This window comes from Carcharhinus amblyrhynchos, unplaced genomic scaffold (genome assembly GCF_965287045.1).
Source record: "Carcharhinus amblyrhynchos unplaced genomic scaffold, sCarAmb.v2.hapA chromosome_215, whole genome shotgun sequence".
NCBI lineage: Eukaryota > Metazoa > Chordata > Chondrichthyes > Carcharhiniformes > Carcharhinidae > Carcharhinus > Carcharhinus amblyrhynchos.
In genome coordinates this window covers 149,627-171,488 of record NW_027649955.1, presented here as the reverse complement: position 1 = coordinate 171,488, position 21,862 = coordinate 149,627, and the positions used below count along the sequence as shown (strand labels likewise).

The window sequence follows — 21,862 nt, the reverse complement described above, 5'->3', positions numbered from 1 at the left end:
TGGACCACGTTTCGGCATTCTCTCCCTCTCAACTGTCAATCCTTGCTAACCTACACTGGATGCTGTAATGAATTAAAAACCATTATCTACAAATATCTTTCTGCTACTTCTCTCATCCCCTTCTATTTCTGTTACCTCCTCCAGCCTTGCATCCTCTCCTGTGCGCTCTCCAGTTATGACTAGCGTTCTGGTGCATTTCCTCTTCCCTGTTGTTGCTGGATTTTTGAGCCCTTCTGCCATTCTATTTCCTACGCCCACCCCCCGCGCAAGTGGGTTTTTAGTTTTAATCAAGAGAGGCCTTCCCACAAGTGCTCATTGATTCCTTCACAATGATGGACTACACTTCACCGATCTTATCCCTTTCTTGCTTTAGTCTTTGAGATAAAACCTGTCTGTCACTATGAATTTATTGGTTTTGACTGTTCCTGCCCTGTTTATCACTTGCAACTTGTATTTAAATCAAAACTGTTAAATTTACTCAGACTGTTGCTATTTATTGCATGTTTTTCTTGGTGAATGTTTCGAGGAAGTAATGCTTTATTATGTTAAATATCATGTGCTTATCCTTGTTTTCAGCACTGTTTGTATCTTTTAGGGTTCTTGACTCTTATCTCGCTGACTGCATCATGACTAGTGTTACAATACTGATAAACTTTCCTGTTTTGTGTTTGGGCACTGCTTTTCAGCCAGCACCCTCCTTTACCTTGTTGATCACTCTTAATATGGGATTGCATGTTCATATATACATACCCTTGCACCTTTTTACATTCTCCCTGCAGTCAACTTAAAGAACATTCTTCCTCCTTACTTTGATATACTTTGGCTCTTTTTCAGTCTACGCTTTCTAATATTGTATTAATGATCACACTGCATCTTCCAGAATCTGCCTTTATAAGTATTTCATTTGCTGAAGTATTATTGAACACCACTCACCTGTTCAGTTTTTGTAAGCTTTGCCTTTGTTTCATTTGCCAGTCTTCGAAAATCTAAGTCACTGGGTCCTGAACCTTGGCACTTCTTAAATCAAAGATCACGCTGAACATGATCATTCTGAGGCCACTATTTTCACAAGAGTAGTCCTTCATCCATTTCCAGTGTTATCGGAGGTAACTTACCATTATCAAATTGGAATCATGTACGTTTCCTCCAATACCACTGGAAATGGATGAAGACCCTCGCTTGTGAAAATAATGGCCTCAGAATGATAGCTTGCAGATATCCTGACCATAGATCATGTCAAAGTCTCACTAAATTGGTCGACTTTGACTCTGAACAATTTGACCCTTTCAATTTGCTTTTGTTTTTTTTTAACCTCATTAAAATAACTTTGCTGTTTCCACATGCCTTTCTTATCTCCAAGAGTAAACTACCTTTCTTATACCAACCTTGTAACTTTTGGCAGGCTGAATATTTAAACTTTTTCCATTTAAAGGCTTCCACCCTTATGACTTGCCATTTGGCATGTGATAATCTCCTTAAACCATCACTTTTTCCGAATACCCCTTTACACTGCATAAAGTCATATTTCTGCTATTTCTGCTGCACTGCAGTTCTTTACCATCAACAGACTTCAGTTCAAGCACTTTGTTCTTAATGCTTTCATGTATAAACACCTCTTGGAGATCTGCTTCCTTTCTTGGTCCCTTTCTTTCACTGGTGTCTGGTTATTCTTCTTGTATCTCGTATTAAAGCCTTGCCAGTTGCTGAATGTGTTGAACATCCACCAAAACTGAACAGATTCAATATAGAAAATTGAGGGCTTATTTTGAAATAATGAGAAACTGTTCATACTGACAGGAATGACCAGAGCACACTGATTTAAGGTCATTGGCAAAAGAATCATTAGGGAAATGTGGAGATATTTTTAAAAAGACACAGCCAGTTAAAATGATCCGGAAGCCACTGGCTGAAGTATTTTTAAAAGAGCTTTGGATAAATGCTTGATGGAGAAAAAAATTGCAAACCTATAGGGAAAGTGCAGGGGCTGGGATTAATTGAACAGCTCTTTAAAAGAGCTGGCACAAGCACAGTAGGCCAAATGGCATCTTACGATATATGATTCTATGATTGAAGCTGTTATATGTTTGAACAGGATATTTCTATTTGCAACAATTAAATAATCTGGCAATGTTCTGAGCTCTCTTACATGGGCAGCTTGGTCACACTTGTGATGTTGATAAATTCTAAATTCAGAAGCTCACAAGTTCAAATCTCCTTTGGCATTTGTACTCCTCTAACCTCGCTGAGTAAGAATCGCCAGACATATCCTGTTTTGTTCTCTCTCGCTGTGCAGCAGCAGAGTGCCACAGAGACTGAATATTGGCATTTCATAATGCAAGTTGCACTCTGACTTCTCAAAGTCTCAACGTCTCATGTTGTTGAAAGCCAATAACCAAATGCAGCAATTTTAGGAAATTGTTTCATGCTTCATCCCAGCATCAGTCATTTAATCGTCAACGTCGGAGCTCTGAAAGTTGCCTTTGGAAACTGTTGGTCAAATTGCCATTTATTTCTCTATAGTGTACATATCGGTAAACTATCCACCTGAGCTCAGATGCAAGGGGGCTTCATCACAGGGTAGCATCTGTGTATCATGGCGATATGCAGTTGGTGTCCTTGATCATGCTGCTTCCTAGAAAACCCTGTGATGTCTCAAAACTCTCAAAATCATCCACAAGGATGATCTGATTGACAATACTCAGAAGAAAGGTAAGCAGCCGCTGGCTTGAATCTTTCTGCCTCATTTGATGTACCTGATTTCAGTTGGATTTTGTGTTTTTCTAAAGCACACGCTTGTTATGTTTGTATATTTCATAGATACTTTTTCCTCTTGGATTTCTGTGAATGGCGTAACTAAAATTAAAACTTAAGTATTTACAGATTGGAAGAAAGAGTTTGGGGGGTCATGATGAAGACCTCTCATATTTCCATGTATTTGGAAAATACAAGCAGTTATAACCCACTCAGCCCTTTAACCCTGCTCTCCCAATCTTAATTTCATTTACCCTCAACTTTTTGATCATTTAGCCTTCAATACTGTTATATATCAAAAATCTGTCCACCTCCAAAATAGGTCCCAAGAAAGATTACCATTGATTTTCCTCTCCCCTTTCCCTCTCCACATGCCTCCACCCCATGGAGAGCCTTCAGCCACACTCAAATTTTAGATCATTATCCTAGGCCTTCCATTTCCAGTGATGACAGCTATCAAATTTGAGAACCATCATCCCAAATGGGGGTGTCTGAAAATGAAGGGAGACATCAATTTTCAGGATTCTCACCACTTAATGGCCTGTCCTCATTTCCTGTAATCTGAGGGGTGACAATGCAAGGCCTCTTTCTTCTGGTCATACTTCCTGATAGGGTTCACCTAGCGTTGGGAAAAGAAAATGAGACAGGATGTTGTAACATAATTTCTGCTCCAGATGACTACGGTTTGAGTCCTTGAGTGGTCTTGGAGTGCAAAGTGGTGGCAAACTGTCCCAATCTTCCCTAAGGTGAAAGACTTGTTGCCTGTGAACCACAGTTCATAATTAGAGATGTCAAATGAAAAGAGGAAATTTAAACATGTTTTCATGCTGAGCGGATCATTTGGCACACATTATCAGGATATGCTGACGGAATGGAAATCCATGGATTCAAAGCAAAATACTGAGGATGCTGGAAACCGGAAATAAAAACAGAAAATGGTGGATAAACCCAGCAGGTCTGACAATCTGTGGAGAGAGAAACAAGAGTTAACACTTCAAGTCCATATGATCCTTCTACAGAACAGATTCAAAGTGTTGACTCTGTTTCTCTCTCCACAGATGCTTCCAGACCTGCTGAGTTTATCCAGCATTTTCTGTTTTTATTTGAAATGGATTAGATTAATTTCCATGAGTCACTGGAATATAGGGCAATTATTTCTAGAATCAGGGTGAGGAGGGGAGGGTTAGAGGACTCTTGTTAATTGTGACACTAATAAATAAACTTTAAAACATAAGTTAGTTCATGTATAACATACCTTTTGGGCAGTTAGGGGCGGCACAGTGACTAGCACTGCTGCCTCACAGCTCCAGAGACCCAGGTTCAATTCCCGGCTCGGGCCACTGTGTGGAGTTTGCACATTCTCCCTGTGTCTACATCAGTTTTGTCCCACATTCCAAAGATGTGCGGGTTAGGTTGATAGGCCATGCTAAATTGTCGCTTAGTGTTCTGGGATGCTTGGTTAGAGGGTTAAATATGAGGAGTTGTGGGGATAAGGTTTGGGTGGTATTGTTGTCGGTGCAGACTCAATGGGCTGAAGGCCTCTTTATGCAGTGTAGGGATTCTATGATTATCTATGACTCAATGGTCTTCACCCTCCCAGAATATTACTGTGTCACGGAAAGAGGTAAGTCAGCTACTTGAGTACAAAAGTGCAGATTGTCTGTCATCTTCCCTCTCATCCACCCTTCTTCTAGAGCAGCTTTCTGTGGCATAATGTGATTCTGTTGGTTTTGTTAACATGAGGTTTACAATGTGTGTGGTATCTCAGTCGACGTTTACAGAAAATATCATCTCTCGAAGGGATTAACTTTTGCCAATGCTAGATGACAACAGAACATTATTGGCTAAAGCTATAAGGGCTGGCATGTGGCATGCAACATTTGTGCCACACAAGTGCCAGGTAATGACCGTCTCATTAGAACGAGAGAAAATTTAACCATCAACCCTTCTCATTCAATGGCATCACTGTTGCTGAATGCCCCACTATCAACATTCTGTGGGGGGTGGGGGGGAGGTTACCATTCACCAGACACTGAACTGGACTAGCCGTATAAATACTGTGGTCTTGGTCAGAGGCTGGAAATTCTGTGGTGAGTAACTCACCTCCTGACTCCAGCATCTACAAGGCACAAGTCAGGTGCGTAATGAAATACTGTCCACTTGCCTGGATGAGTGTAGCTCCAACAACACAAAAAACTCAACACCATCCAGGGCAAAGTAGCATGTTTGATTGGTACCCCTTCCAAAAACTTTCACTCCCTCCACCACTGATGAACAGTGGTAGCTCTGTGTACCATGTACAAGATGCACTGCAGGAATTCATCAAGACTCCTTAGGCAACACCTTCCAAACATATGACTGTTACCATCTAGAAGGGCAAGGGCAGTTGAAACCTGGAAACACCACCACCTCTCCAAATCACTTACCATCCTTACTTGGAAAGATATCCCTGTTCCTTTGCTATCGCTGCTGCAAAACAAGCTGGGGCAGCATAGTGGCACAGTGGTTAGCACTGCTGCCTCACAGTGCCAGGGACCTGGGTTCAATTCGTCTGTGTGGAGTTTGCATGATCTCCGGGTGCTCCAGTTTCCTCCATTGGCCAAAGATGTGCGGGTTAGGTTGATTGGCCATGCTAAATTGTCCCCTAGTGTCATGGGGATTTTCAGGGTAAATACGTAGGGTTATGGGAATAGGACCTGGGTGAAATGATGGTTGACGCAGACTCAATGGACTGAATTGGCCTCCTTTGCACTATAGGGATTCTATGAAACGCTGGAACTCCCTCTCTAATAGCACGTGCACTCCAGACTGCAGCAGTTCAAGAAGGCAGATCACCCTACCTTCTCGAGGGCAACTCGGATGGGCAATAAATTTTGGCCTAACCAGCAATGCCCACATCCCATAAATGAATTTTTTTAAATATGTAAAATCACAACATGTAAATTATTTGATTTCTGGGCCCACTATGAACATTCTTTAACAAGCACCTCAAAACAGCTTCAAATTGTGCTGCTGGTAGTTGTGTGCTCCAACAGCTATATTTAAAAAGACCATTGCCTTCCTGGATATAGATCCTTTAACAGAGCTGGGAAATGGTGCACTGTCACTTTAAGAAATTTTCTTGATTTGCAATATTCGAGTTTTATGTGATTTCAAAATGGTCCCCTGCAGTTAAATGAAGAATAATTTCTCCTCTATGGTCAAAGTTCATTGGACCCTGATTTAAGGTTTAGTGGCCAGGCCAGTTGTTATCAGGTGATGTCTGAGGTTTGGGCACTCCCAGCAAGTCAGGAAGGGCAGTGTCACTGACTCACAGCTACTACTCACAGATAACAAATGCATCTGGACTCTCTCACATCATAATGCATGTGTGTTTGAATGCAAATTCAACGCTTGCCTGTCCCTTTCCTTACTAACTAGCCCCCTTTCCTCACTAACCAGCAGGCCCCCTTTCCTCGGTAAGCAGCCCCCATCTCCAACTCACTGAACAAATAGTATTTCTGAAAAATGTGCCAACTGTTTTATTGAGTTTGCATGATTTAAAAAAACCTTTTAGATGCTTTAAAAAAAGAGTGAAAAGCACATGACTATCAGTTGGCCAGCATGCTCTTCAGTTTTATAAATTGCTGTTTCTTTACTGACTGAATGCATTGATCTCTCCCCTCACTCCTCACAGAGCTGCTTTTGGCAGTTGAACTCCTAAGCTTTCAGCTCCGTGCTGTTTTACTCTTGTTATTTTGTGACTAGTTTCTAGTTTGAGAAAGTGGGGGCGAGGGAGGAGGAGGAAAAGCGAAAATGAAAAACTGTTTTCAGTTTCTTTCATGGCCCCAGGTTAACTTCATGACTGTTGAGGAAGTTACACCCAACTTTGGTTTGTGTTGCTGCTGTCAGAACATTAAAAAAAGTTGTATTCACTCTTAATATGTGGGGCATTATTGGCAAGGCCAGCATTTATTGCTCATTCCTAGGTGTCCTTGAGACAGTGGAGATGAGCCGCCTTGATCCCACAATGGCACAGTGGTTACCACTGTTGCGTCACAGTGCCAGGGACCCAGGTTCAATTCTGGCCTTGGATGACTGACTGCATGGTGTTTGCACATTCTCCCCAGGTCTGCGTGGTTTTCCCCTGGGTGCTCCTGTTTCCTCCCATAGTTAAAGATGTGCAGGTTAGGTTTATTAGTTATACTAAATTGCCCCTTAATATTAGGGGAATTTAGCAGGGTAAATGTGTGGGGTTATGGGGATGGGGTCTGGGTGGGATTGTTGTCAGCGCAAGTGCGATTGGCCGAATGGCTTTCTTCTGCACTAAAGGGATTCTATGATTTTATGATCCCTGGCTGAATTTCCTTCACACCCACGCATTTCATGCATCCCACCCCTTTTCCCAGGGCCACTGTGAGGTTAGTGTTACCCCACCTTTCAGCCAACTCAACACAGCATGGGACGAGAATGTATAACCTTGTCAGCGTTGAATGGCCAGTACCCTTCCAGCCACCTGCAACGGTGATTTATCTTTTTGCAAAACTGTTTTTGCCAAGATTTGATGTGCAACTTATCAATAGTCAACTGGGAAATGGGTGGATCGATTACTTTCCATATGATTAACATATATCCACAAGGAAGTTGAACATGACAAATTGGTATTGAAATGTGACTTTTTTTAACAATGACAAACTGTTGCTTTTCATTTGCCCCATCCCTTTTCCCCCCAAACCTGAATGTTTAATATAGATACACTTGGACTCATTCATTTGGTCAGTCTTTGGCTACAGTCTGCCCCGGCCCCCACCCACAAGAAGGTAAAACCAGGAAACTTGGAAAATGAGTGGAACTGATCCGCACTGGATCTTAAAATAGGACTCCAATTTGGACCAGTACCAATCATTTCCAAGTTTTACTGGTTTTCCCTTCCATTTGATTAAACATACAGTTGTGATGAATATGTATAATTCACCCTCCCCCCACTTCACCATCGTTGCCCAGTGCCCCCCGTTTTGTGTATTGGGTTTGTGTGTGTGGTGAGAGAAGGCGGGCTAAGCTCTTTATATTTCCTCCAAGTAATTGTTGGGTTACGGGCAGCATGCTGGACGGGAATTGCCTTGAAAGAAGGCTTCTCTAGATTCTTGCTTTGTGTATCAGACAAGCTGAGCGACTGTGGCAGCTGCCAAGTAATCCCACGCTGTGGAGAGAAAAACAGACTGGTTAGCCCGCCCCCACATCTGTAAACATATGTTATGTTCTGGGGATTTTTCCAACTTTTTTTTCTCTCTACCACGCACAAACTCACCCAAGCCTAGAATTGTGGTGAGCCAACTTCCTCCTGTGGCTTCTCTCTGGTCTTTCAGCAAAGTCATCTGCTGCCGGGAAAGGGGAGGTTTGTCTGCTGGCCCGTAATCACTGTGCCTAGGCTTGCAGGCATAGAGAGTAGGAGGGCTTAATCAGACAGTACACAATAACATTGGTATGTGGGAGTTCAAAAGGGTGTCTGCATCCTAGTGTGTCTGTCCTTAGTGTTTAATGTTTGGAAATGAGTTTGCACGAGCACAGTTGAATTACTGGGTTTGAGACCTTCCGATCATATGATATGTTTGGCTTTTTAAAAAAAACTATCATTGTGTTTAATTTTTATTATTCCTCAAGGTTATTTATCCGCCAGTTAAAAGCATGCCCCCTCCCATTTAGGATGGCTTAGTGCCACATTGGTTGCGAACTGTATCTTCCTCACAGTGGCACAGTGATAATGTCACCAGGTGATCCAGAGACCCAGTTAATGCTCTGAGGACACAGGTTCATATCCCACGACAGCAGCTGGTGGAATTTAAAGTCTAGTAACTAATAATTTGGGATATTAGAGATCTCAGTCATAGTGACCACAAAACCATTCTCAATTGTCATCAAAACCCATCTGGTTTGCTAATGCCCTTTAGGGAACTGAAATCTGCCATCCATAACCCAGACATGACGCCAAACCTACAGCAATGAGTTTGACTCGGAACTGGTCTAGCAAACCACGCAGTTCAAAGGCAATTAGGGATGGGCAATAAATAATGGCCTTGCCAGTGATGCCTACATCCCATGCAAGAATAAAGCATTTAACTCCTCGTTGTATCCTGGTCCTTTGCAGATCCGGATTTCCCTTTTTAGGAGATGCATCCCATTCTCCAGTCTCCGAGACTTTTTTCTCCATGCCTGAAAGGCAGTTGCAGTGTTTCCACAAAGGGTGGAGACTGTTCTCTCAGTTCCGTGAGATACAGATTGGCATCTGATTTAATGTTGTACCATGCTGGTCTCCTGACAAGGCCATAAACAATGGCTGTCAACTTGATTTAGTTAGTGTCTTCACTCATGACACAAACCAGCTAATCTGTAAACAACTAAATCACGAGTAAATGATACTCAACCACATGAATGCAGAACTCATGTTGACAACTTGGTGTGACAAGAGCCCTTTAGTGGAACTTTCACTTACTCTTCTTTACTGATACACACCCCAATACCTTGTAGGTCCCCCAAGACAAAACTATAAATTGTGTTGTCTGCAAGCTTAGTTAAGTTGGCATCTCTCGAATTGTGAGCAAAGCTGCCTTCATTACTCAAGGGTAAAATACCACATAGGTTGGAAATCTGAAATTAAAAAGACAAAATATTGGAAACACCAGCAACTGAGGTAGCATCTGTGGAGACAGAGTCACTATTAATGCCTCAGTCCGATGATCTTTCATCAGAAAGAAGGCACAGTGGTTAGCACTGCTACCTCAGAGCGCCCGGGTTCAATTTCCACCTTGGCTGAGTGTGTGGAGTTTGCACATTCTCCCCGGCTCTGATTTGGATTTCCTCCATGTGCTCTGATTTCCTCCCATGGTGCAAAGATGTGCAGGTTAAGTGGGTTATAGAATCCAACAGAGCAGAAGGAGGCCATTCAGCCCACCATGTCTGCACCAACCACATCCCACCCAGGCCCTATTCCCATAACCCCGTGCATTTATGCTAGCTAATCCCCTGACTCTAAGCGGCAATTTAACATGGGCAATCCATCTAACCCAGGCGTCTTCGGACTGGGAGGAAACCGGAGCACCCGGGGGTAACACGCAGACACTAGGAGGACGTGCAAACTCCTCACAGGCAGTGACCCAAGTAGGAATCGAACCCAGGTCCCTGTTAGCAATGCTAACTACTATGTCGCCTCCTGTTAGCGGTGCTAACTACCATGTCACCCTCACATTTATCAGCTAAGATAAATGTGCAGGATTGTAGGGATAACGTGTGTGAAAGATCCTGGGTAAGATACCCTGTCAGAGAGTCGGTATAAAGTCGATGGACTGAATGGCTTCCTTCTACGCTGTAAGGATTCTGTGATGGTATGAAATTGGGGAGATGTTGGAGATTAGCTGATTTAATCCGGGATAAGATAGAAAAGGAAGAACGAAAAGGAAAGATCAGTGATTGTGTGGAGTGGTTAAATGAGAAAAGTAGTGATTGGGCAAATGGTGGTGACATTGAGACAAGTATAGAAAGTAAAGAAGGTTCCAGAGGCAATGTGAACAGTTAAGAACGTTCAAGAGAAAATGAAAGCCGTAGTTGAGACATAAAGTTGTTAAACTCAATTCTACAGCCTTTTCAGCCTCTCAACCATTGCAATTGACCTGAAACATTAATTAACTTTCTCTTTCCACAGATGCTGCCTGATCTGCTGAGTATTTCCAGCATTTGCTGTTTTTTTTTCACTTTGCAAGGTCTGTAATTCTGATCTTTTGGAGCCACCCTGCTTTATACAATGTAGCTACTCACCGCCGTAATCATGGGGAGCACAGTTTTTATCTTTCATAGTAGTTTGAACATCTTGATTGCTTCCTATAGGGCTCACTGCATCCTGCTGCTGCTGTCTCTGCCTGCAGCAATATAAAGATTGCTTTGTGTGCTTTAGTGGTGATTGTCCCTTTTAAGGTCAACACAGTGGAAGAGGGTCACCTGGCATGAGGGACCAATTGGGACTGAGAGTAGATAACACAGCAGGGGGTGGTGGCCTCTTTTGGGCAGAAGACATATAGGGACCAGAGCAGCCAGGAGGGGCTGTTGGCCTCTGCACAGTTTTACCTTGTAATAAATACCTTTTGAGTTCCTGACAAAGTCTGCGAGCATGCTTCATTACAGCTTTCTTATTTTATTTTTCTGTAAGTGCTGATTGCTGGATTGAGCTTCATGACCATACATGTACGCAATTTCTGCGATCTTTATCCTTGATGTTCAACAGGGAATGTGAAATTGTCCCCCCTCACCCACCTTCCCCGTGTCATTCATTTAAAAGTAGGTAATTTGCTAATACTGAGCGATTACTTCTTCAGATGCCAGTAGTGGTTCAGCTGGAGTCTAATGGGAGTTAGGGTGCCAAGACTATTCCACCATTGCCAAGTGGTAAATTAATGATTTTGCACCACTGTGAGAGACATGGTATATAAATTAAATTAAGTAATAACCATTGCCCCAAAATCCATTGCGGTATGAACTCTTTACTTGGCCCTTGTGTCCTCGGATTAACAATGCCATTGAACAATCGATTGTATTGTGCTGGAAACTATTTGCATAGCTTCCTTTTGAGCCACATGAAATTGTTCTGCATAATGGTGCGTTGTGAGTAGGAGAGGTCACTGGTGGCTCTGTACTTGAATGGTTTATTTTAACATTTGTTTTGTATGGTAATGCTAGGAGCAGCAAAATATGCGAGTGATTTTGTTTGTGCACGGGACATCAGCTTTGATTTTAGTTTGCACATTTTCAATGTTAATAGGTTACTTATGATTAAAGTCCTTTGCCAAGTGTTTAACCCTAAATACTTCTGAGCTGTGTGGTGTTTCAGCTTATTTTTGGTGTTTGCATTTTTGGAAGATGGGTGTGAGTGGGATATTGCTCCCCTGTTTCACAATGCTGTGACCCGACGATGTTGGTTGTGGCTTTCGGCCTTGTAGGAATTTTGACTCAGATTTTTATTAAAGACTTTCATTCAAGTGCTGTCACTACACCCTTTGTCTTGCTTTTTTCCTCTGGTTTTCTTCAAGTTTTCCTCAAACCACACCTCTGTATTATCCTCACATCCATTTTTTTCTTCTTCTAGTTCTTTCTTTACCCTCAATCTCTCCTTCAGTTGTTGCCCAGATGAGGCTGCAAGGTCTATGTTTCCAATGTCTGCATCTGGCTGTCTTTCCCCGTCAAACTGTTCCGAGCAACCCCTTTGATTCCTGAATTGCTGCTCGTGATCTAACCCACTCATATTTGTCTTTCTGTCCATCCAGCTGATTCTCAGCATCTTCTGCCATCACCTATATTTCAAATGCTCCTTTCCTCTCAGCCTGATTCTTTTTTTTAAATTTATTCATGGGATATGGGCATCACTGGCTGGCCAGCATTTACTGCCCATCCCTAGTTGCCCTTGGAGGTCAGTTGGGAACTGTGGTTCTGAAGTTGCATGTAGGCCATACCAGGCAAAGATTGCAGATTTCTTTCTCTAAAGGACATTAGTGAACCAGATGAGTTTTTCCGACAATCAACAATGGTTTTGTGGTCATTAGTAGATTCTTAATTCCAGATATTTTTATTGAATTCAAATTTCACCATCCGTCATGGCAGGATTCGAACCCGGATCCCCAGAACATTAACTGTGTTTCTGGATTAATAGTCAAGTGATATCTTAACTATCACTTCACTAGGGCATTGCCTTCCCCACACCAAAGTCATTTTCAAAGTCCACCTCTCGTATCTTTGGCGTGCAGCACTCCACACGAGTGACTGTACTGGACATTTTTCAGCGTCATGCTGATTCTCTTCCATGGCCAGACCTTACTTCAATCACTGATCAGGCTTCTTGTCGAAACTAATCTAATCTGGATTATATTCTTCGTGTTTATCATTGAGCCAATATTTCAATTTATTAGTTGCCTCTATCTCGGTGCTTTTAATGTTGACTTTTCCACTGCCATATAGAGCTATAACGTTGGTCTTTTTCTCAGTTATGTTCAATCCTAAAGATTCAGTATTTTTTGACAAGGTCTGCCATAGTTTCTGGCTGTGAGTGTTGTGCCATCAGAATAGCTGAGATCCCACTTGCTGTGATCTCCTATGATGCAGACACATTTCTCTGGTAACTCCTCCTGCACCTTCCTCATTTATGGTTATTCTATTAGCTAGCCAATCTTCTATACATATAAATATGTTACCCCTTAAATGATGAGCTTTTACTTTCTACAATAACCTTTGATGTGGTTCCTTAAGAAATGTCTTCTGGAAATTTAAGTATTATATATCCATTAGTTCTCCTTTATCCACAGCACATGCAACTCCTTTGAAGAACTGCAATTAGTTAAGCGTGGTTTCCCCATCGTTCAACCATGTTGGCTCTGCCTGATCACCTTGAAAGTTTCTAAGTGTTCTGCCATGACATCTTTAATATTTGCTTCCAACATTTTCCCTATGAGCCATGTTAAGCTAACTGGCCTGTATTTTCCTGCTTTCTCTCTCCCTGCCTTTTTGAATAAAACCATTTTTCAATCTATTGGCACCTTCCCCCAATCCAGGGAATTTTGAAAAATTAAAGCCAGTGCATCAGTTATCTCACTAGCCTTTTAAGAACATAAAGAACATGAGAAATAGGAGCAGGAGTAGGCCTTCGAGCCTGCCCCGCCATTCAATAAGATCATGGCTGATAAGTGGATCAGTTCCACTTCCACTTTCCCGCTTTCTCCCCATAACCTTTAATTCCCTTGTCTATCAAATCTATCTACCCGTGACTTAAATATATTCAACGAGGTAGCCTCCACCACTTCAATGGGTAGAGAATTCCAGAGATTCACCACCCTTTGAGTGAAGAAATTCCTCCTCAACTCTGTTCTAATCTCTGTTCAACTCTGTTCTGTTTAAGAGCCTAGGATGAGCTCCATCAGATACTCACCAAGTAGTTAGCTACTTCCCTTCTTCCCCTAATGACACAACTCCCAGCACTCTGTTCAAAGTCGCACACCATGTTAAGCTGCACTGAAGTGGCTGTTTTTATATTCCTCTTGAGATTAAGTAGTTAGCTGACCCCAGTTACAGAATAACTGATTTAAGCTGTTTTCCTTAATTAGCTAGCTTCAACTTCTCTTGCAGCAGAGTCCTGAAAACCTTGCTTAAAGTTATGAAACTTAGAAATAAGAAAGTAAATTTCAGTTAGATGTTAAACACAAACAAAAATTAGATTTTTTTTTACAAAGATATTAATGCACCCTCATTCACCCTAGCTGCCAGCAATCAAGCACTTAACTGGTTAGTGGTGGGACTTCATTGGGATTAAGGACCCTGAGAGCAAAAGTTCCACCTGTTAGGTATTGCTAGCCAAATGTGGGGCAACTCTTATTGCATGGCAGTGCCACCAAGGCAGTGGTGCTGCTGGCATGACACCCACCTGAGGCAAGGTACTATTGCTGGATCCTAGGCTACAGGTATAACTAAGTGATAGCAGGAGGTGGGGTCACACTGAGGGAGAGAGGTCAGCAGCAAGGGCAGGGGTTGGCTTTCAGTGGGCCCTCATCCCTTCTCCTTGCTGGCTCCTTTGCTGACCAGGCACTGAATGTTGCCCTGCTTGGGTTTGGTTGCTGTGCTCCCTGCATGATGAGCCACTCTCCTGCCACTGGTTAATAGCAATGGTGGTGGGATGTGATCTTCAAGCAGGTGTTAACTGTCCACTTGAGGATCTCAGCATCAGAACAGCAAGGCCATCTAAGAGCCTTCCTGCCATGGACTTGATGTAGAGACGGGATGGCAGTGAGGTCCTGACTTACCACCCTGAATAAATGGCCCACAGCCACTAATTTCCACCCACAGTCAGTAATGTTTTCAAAAATAGGAAGGGCATTTGAGTCCAGCAAAGATGGTGACAGTATTGGATGATAGTTGGATGTTGTTTGTTTGAAGTCAAGCATGACCACTCAGTGATGTGGGAACTGTAGCACAGTCATCTTATTCATTCTTATACGTTTTATTGATTGAATTAACCATGCCCAATTATAACTAAAATATAGTTCATATGCTGTCTGTAAAGTAAGGCAGCTTTCACATTCATACCTGGTCTTGCTTTACCAAGTATTTCCTCGGTCAACCTGTGAATAGTGTGACAAACAACATGGGAGTAGGTGCAGAAGACATGATATCCAGGTTGTCTGTCACAGTGGCAGTGTTGATGAATCACGTGAGTTGTACCATCATTGAACACAGGCATTGGGGAATATGAGTCTATCCTGACAGTAAGAGGACAATTTTTTTCATCAATGTTTTAAAATTGACTTTGTTCTCTCTTGCTGTCCTTGAAAGTTGAAAGCAAATGCAATTAAACTGATTGGGGATTCTTGGACAAACCCCAGCTGAGATAATTACTGGAGAATCTCCGTATCCATAAATGGTCACATTTATTGGAATTTCTTGACACAGGCCATTTGATTTGCTCTGGGAGAAAGAGTCCTGTTGATGTACTACCATCACCAGCAGCGAGGGGAGAAGATAAAAAGACATGCCAGATGCTTGAATCTGTAGTGTTGCTTTTTGATTTTTTCAAGAGATATGGGAGCTGTAGACAAGGCCAGCATTTATTGCCCATCCCTATGTGCTCTTGAGAAGGTGGTGATGAACTGCCTTTTTGAACTATTTGTAATCCTTGTGGTGTAGGTACATCCACAGTACTGTTAAGGAGTTCTAGGATTTTGACCAGCAACAGTGAAGGAACAGTGATATATTTCCAAGTCAGGACGGTGAGTGGCTTGGAGGGGAACTTCCAGGTGATGGGGTTCCCATATATCTGCTGTCCTAGTCCTTCGAGATAGTAGTGATCGTAGCTTTGGAAGGTTCTGTCTGAGGAGTCAGCGTGAGTTCCTGCAGTGCACCATGTGGATAGTACAAATCTTTGTACATTGGTGGTAAAGATAGTGAATGTTTGTGGAAAGGATAGCAGGTAAGAGGACTTGTCCAGGACTAACTTCTTGAGTGTTGTTGGAGCTGCACATCCAGGCAAATGGAGAATATTCCATTACACTCCTGATTTATACCTTCTAGATTGTGGATAAGCTTTGGGGAGTCAGGAGGTGAGTTACTTGCCACAAGATTCCTAGCCTTTGACCTGCTTTGGTAGCCACAGTATTTATATGGCAAAAGTCCAGTTCAGTTTCTGGTCAATGGCAACACCCAGGATATTGATAGTGGGAAATTCAGCGATGATAATGCCATTGAACGTTAAGGGGTGAGGGTTAGATTCTGTCTTGTTGGGTAACATGGTAGCACAGTGGTTAGCAGTGCTGTCTCACAACAGCAGGGACCGAGGTTCAATTCCATCTTCAGGTGATTTATCTGTGTGGAGTCTCCATGTCTGTATAGGTTTCCTCCCACGCTCCAAAAATATACTGATTAGGTTGACTGGTCATGCTAAATTGACCCTTAGTGTCAGGGGGATTAGCAAGGGTAAATATGTGGGGTTATGTGGATAGGGCCTGTGTGGAATTGCTGTTGGTGCAGACTGGATGGGCTGAATGGCCTCCTCCTACCTTGTAGGGATTCTAAGATGGTTTTTGCTGGCACTTGTGTGTTGCGAATATTATTTTCCAGTTGTCAGCCCAAGCCTGGATATTGCCGTGGTCTTGCTGCATTTGGACATGGATTGCTTCTTAGTATCTAAGGAGTTGTGAATAGTGCTGAACATAGTGTGGGGACCCCCTTCACCTCACCACACTCAATATCCTGAACAACAGCATTGCTGACTACTTAAGGTTCCAGAGGCACAAACACTAAGGTGGAGATAGCCTGGATCTTCCTGTTACTGTTAACATTCTTTCCGTCACATGGCTTACCAGAAATCTCTTCCATTCTTCCTGTCTGTCATTGGCATCTGCTTTGACCACATTATAAATGCAATTTCTTTGGCCTTGATATCCTGGGATAGGATTCCATTTTGGAGCTTCTGGCTCAGATTGAGGGAGGGACGCTACCCACTGTGCGACATTACCTCCCTAAATATTTATTAAGGGCAGCAAAATATAAAACCCTTCACATTCTAGTGATCATTTCAATTTATGTAGAGAATCCTCTGCCTAGTCTGTTTTTCAGTAAATGGAATCATATTATCAGGATGTAGTTAAACTTGATTTCAGCTTGTTGCTTGATGCAAATAACTCTCAGATTTCATTTGTGTAGCGTATTAATGAGAGTTTTAAGGTAGCTGTCTTGCTGAAACCTGCAATGAACTGTACAAATTGCAATGACTTGCTTGAAATTCATTCACCCATTCCCTTCCTTTATCTTTCCCTGTCTTCTCTTTCTTCCTCATCGCTCCTCTTTATCCCTTTCTCTTCCCATGTATGGATTAGCAATGTGTAAGATCTTGTTGATTGAAGTGGTTGAAAGATTCAGTGAGTGAGTCTTGAAATAATTTTTCTTTGAGTTGTATTGTGTGCATTGTCCGCTCCAGTCTGAATTGCCATTTCCCTACACAATTGAAAAGAATAGTATTTTCAATCAACCCTCCCTCAGGAGCTTAAAAAGTTGAAGATCCAGGAGAAAACTCTTCTCAGCAGAATTTAAATTCCTACATCATCTTCCAAAATGTGCCCTATCTTTTTTTGGCAGGAAGAATTATTGTACAAGAGGCTTGGTGACACAAAGCACGTTCCAGGTTGCTGACTTTTCCAGGTTATGTTTTGGAAAAAGCGAGGCAGATCACTGAATATACGGGGTGGTTACTAATTGAACATTCTCTCTCCCATTTGGATTTCTAGTGATTTCCTCTGTGTCCTCTGTACAATTTTGTATAAAGACAAGGATTATTTGCTTTGAAAAGAGAAATTTGTTTTCTAAATTCATTTTCAGGATGTGGGCAAAGCTGGCATTTGTTGCCTATGCCCAACAGTTCTTGACAAAGCAGTGGTGAGCTGCCTTCTTGAACCACCACAGTCCCATGTGGTGAAGTTATTCTCATAGTGCTGTTGGGGGTGTTCCACAATTTTGACCCAGCCACAGTTAAGAAATGGCATTGTGTCTTCAGGTCAGGATGATGTGTGACTGGAGATGGAGGTCTTGTCCTTCTACTTGGTTGAGATGACGGGTTTTGGGGAGAAAAATTGTGTTGTAATGGATTTCACTTTGATTTGATTTATTGTCACATGTATTAATATATAGTGAAAAGTATTGGTTCTTGTGTTATATGGACAAAGCATTGAAAAGGGAAGGAGAGAGAGTGCAGAATGTAGTTTTGCAATCATACCTAGAGAAAGATCAACTTAATATAAAATAGGTGTATTCAAATTTCTGATGGCAGCAGGGAAGAAGCTGTTCTTGAGTTGGTTGGTACATGTCCTCAGACTTTTGTATCTTTTTCCCAACGGAAGAAGGTAGAAGAGAGAACGTCCGGGGTGTATGGGGTCCTTAAATATGCTGGCTGCTTTTCCGAGGCAGCAGGCAGTGTAGACAAAGTTGATAGATGGGAAACTGTTTTGCATGATGGACTGAGCTTCATTCACGACTCTTTGTAGCTTCTAGAAGTCTTGGTCAGAGCAGGAATCATTCCAAGCAGTGGTACATCCAGAAAGAATATTTCCTATGTTGCACCTGTGAAAGTTAATGAGAGTCGTAGCAGACATACCAAATTTCCCTAGTCTTTTGAGAAAGTAGAGGCGATGGTGGGTTACTTTGCGGGATCTAAATGCTATAACGTGAAGATCTAGCTGTAGATCCTCACACTTCCCCAACTCACCCACTCATTTACAAACCATCCCACTGAAATTAATAAACTTTTTGAATCTCTCCTTCTGCTCCAGGAACGGAACCTGGACTGGTTTCCTCGCATGCGGGCCATGTCACTGGTCAGCAGTGATGCTGAAGGAGAGCAAAATGAGTTGAGGAATCTACAGGAGAAGCTGGAGTCCACAATGAAGTTGGTTACAAACCTATCTGGCCAACTGTCGGAGCTAAAGGAACAGGTAAGCAAGAAGGTGTCTTTGAACTGTAAATTCTCAGCTTTAAGTAACCTCCTAACAAGGATGATGAAACACCAGGAGGGATGCTGCTGAGACCCAATAAGAACCTCAAGCAGGGAAAGAACCAATGAATGGATTATTGCTTAGAACAAGTATTGGTGTCTATATTCCTGTAGTCACAATCAGCACTTTCATGACATGACAGTAAATCATGTAGCACAGGTAAAGGTTAACTTTACTGACCCATTGTGTGTCTGCTCTTTGAACGAGCTATCTGATTATCCGTACTATCCTGCTTTTCCCCATTCCTGCAAAATCTCCCCCTTTGATTCAATTTGTTTTAGAACATTACCACTGAACCTACTTTGGCCAGCCTTTCATCATCTCCTCTGCATTTTTTGCCAATCTTTATTCTATAATTACTCCATAAAGACATCTCATAATGTTGAATGCCTTGATTAAATCTCCCCTTAACATTCTCTGCTCTAAACTGATGCAATAGCAAATATTCAAATCTTTCCACGTATGAGGTCTGTCCCACCTGCTAGTATTTTTCTCTTCACTCCCACCAAAACCTTGACATAATTCCTAAAGTTTCCTCCTTTAAATCCTTCATCTTTTAGGTTCAATGTCCTAAATAGCTTAATTGAAATCTGAATACTATCTTGGAAACTGAATTCTCAGCAGTTGTTCAGGCAACATTTGGATGATTGTACCTATAATCTGCCAGATAGATAACTGCAGGCAATCAGCCCTAGCAATCTTCTGATGCTAACTGAGCTTCTGAGGAAGTATGGAGTGGAGATGAAACTTTCATGCAATTGCTTTCCTTCATGACTTCTTGCGCTCGCTTTCTTCTCTGCACACTTGCTCGTGTGTGCCTGCTTTCTGTTGGGCTCTCTCTCTCGCTTTCTCTCTGGGGCACACTCGCTCTCTCTCTTTGGGGCGCGCGCGCTCTCTCTTTCTCCCTCTCTCTCCCTCCCCGGGGCGCATGCGTGCTCTCTCTCCCTTTCCCTCCCCCTCTCTCTCTCTCTCTCGGCCTCAAGCTTTTCTCTCGGGCTCTCAGTTCTCGCTCTTTCTCTCGGGCTCTCTCGTTCTCGCACTCTCTCTTGGGCACTGTCTCTCTCGTGCTTTCTCTCTCAGACAGTCCACTTAAGTTCCTCATTCTGATTCTGTCACTGTTTTACCCATGGCAGTGGGAGGTCCAATTCAATAGTGGTCAATAGTCAACAAGTTTTACTTTAAGGCTGGGGCAGGTGTCCTTGTGCCAATCAAAGGCCCCCCTCCGCTAGAGGTCATATCCACCCTTTAACCCTGTCCACCCACTGACTACGTATACACTGTCCCCCGCCACCCTTGTCGCTGGCAACTGCCAGCTAGGCCCTGCCGATATCCTGGACTTGCCTTGAAGTTCGGCTCTGTAACCACCTTTTGTTGGTGGGCTGGCTGTAGCCACTGCTTGAACTGGGTGCTGCTGGAACAACAGAGCTGCTGGTGATTCAGGTTGACCTGTAGCTTTTGGTAAGGTGGGATCTCTTCCCAGATGTGGGGGATAGGCAGTAAAGTTGGTCTTAGGCAATTAATGCTGCTCCTAATGTAAAATAGCTGTGGGCTCTGTGTTTTGGTGGAGCTGCTTCCCATACTGATTTTTTTAAGCTAGGATGGTTGCGCGGGGAACATGGGGCCCTTTAAAATCCAGCTTTAAGCACTCAACTTGCAATGGCCTTGAACCTATAATCTTGTGACTCAGAAGCAAGGGACCAATTTATACCAAGCTAATAAGGACAATGTCTTTCCCCCAATAAATGCCAGGCCAAAAAGGGCAGAAATTCAGCCAGTGGAAATTTCAACCCATCAAAGTGGCATGGTGGCACAGTGCTAGGTACTGCTGTCTTATAACACCAGGGACTTGGGTTCGATTCCGGCTTTGGGTGACACATTCTCCCCGACTCTTTGTGGGATTCCTCCGGGTGCTCTGGTTGGTTTTAGCATGGTTGATTGGCCATGCTAAATTGCCCCTTGGTAGCCCACAATGTGTGAATTAGTGAGATAAATATGTGAGATTACTGGGATAGGACAGGGGTATGGGCTAGAGTAAGTGCAGACCCAATGGGCTAAATGGCCTGTAGGGATTCTAAGAACACAGAGATTCAGTTTGTGTTTGTTCAGTTTAGCACTGTTGCTCTTCTAATATCTGACATGCAGATCATTTTATTTTCAGTAAATTCTGTTGTAAGTGCTCAGTTTTCCTTGTTTTGTTTTAATGCGTACAAAACAAAACCTGCTTGATCAGAAAGAGGAAGCACCTTCAAAGTGCTAATCTTCGCAAGGCTAAAAATGGCTTTGAGTTTTCATTCACCTGCCATGTAATTCAGACAAAACCAAGACAAGTTGTACTCCGCGTGATCCATTAACGGAGACAGACCTGCAGATCAGTTCCCTTTCCTTTTCACCCAGACATACTTCCCCAAATGTAATTTTACTTTCATTGTGTACTGTCTGGTATTAATCCTTTGAATCTGGCCATCCTATGTCTGCCTCCGAAACCCAACAATGTTGCACAGAAAGTACTGTGGGGGGTTAGTGGAATGGAGAGCATACTTTAAACTATAACTACCAACTTTTCCAAAACAAACTGTATGTAATTGGTGATCAGCTGGTGCAGTGATGGGCAACCGAGACTAGTGAGTGGGCTGGATGGCTGGCCCTCCTACATCGCAGTGGGCCACAAGAATGAAATCAGGCTTGTTCTCAAATCATGAATAAGATTAAATACATTTAATACACGCCGAATATTTCACGAGTTATAGAAAGTGCTTAATCGTTCATATATTAATAGAACTTTCATCAACTTCAAATGGTAAAACAAAAGAAATATTTACACTTTGGACACGGAAGGAGCGCACGACTCTCATAGTCATTGTTATGTGCAATCAGCATGCACCTGACTTCACTTACCCTTGCTTTATGTATGTAACATTTCAGTCATACTGATAGGAAAAACAACATGGATGAAAAATCAGCAGAATGTGGCAACCCTGTGCATGGGCAGTGGTCAGCAAAATGTCTCGTGGGCCACACTTAGAACCCAGATGGGTTGAATGTGGCCCCAGACTGCAGGTTGCACACTA

At 42.7% G+C, this 21,862-nt stretch overlaps 1 protein-coding gene across 1 annotated transcript in view; it reads left to right on the top strand.

Annotated features, from left to right (window-relative positions):
* The window catches only part of LOC145338881 (inositol 1,4,5-trisphosphate-gated calcium channel ITPR1-like), a 154,851-nt gene that overhangs the window by 110,683 nt on the left and 22,306 nt on the right, over positions 1-21,862 (top strand). Inside the window, exon 13 of the mRNA XM_080183284.1 lies at positions 18,573-18,734. Coding sequence (XP_080039410.1) covers positions 18,573-18,734 — 162 coding nt within the window. The remainder of the gene's footprint in view (positions 1-18,572; positions 18,735-21,862) is intronic.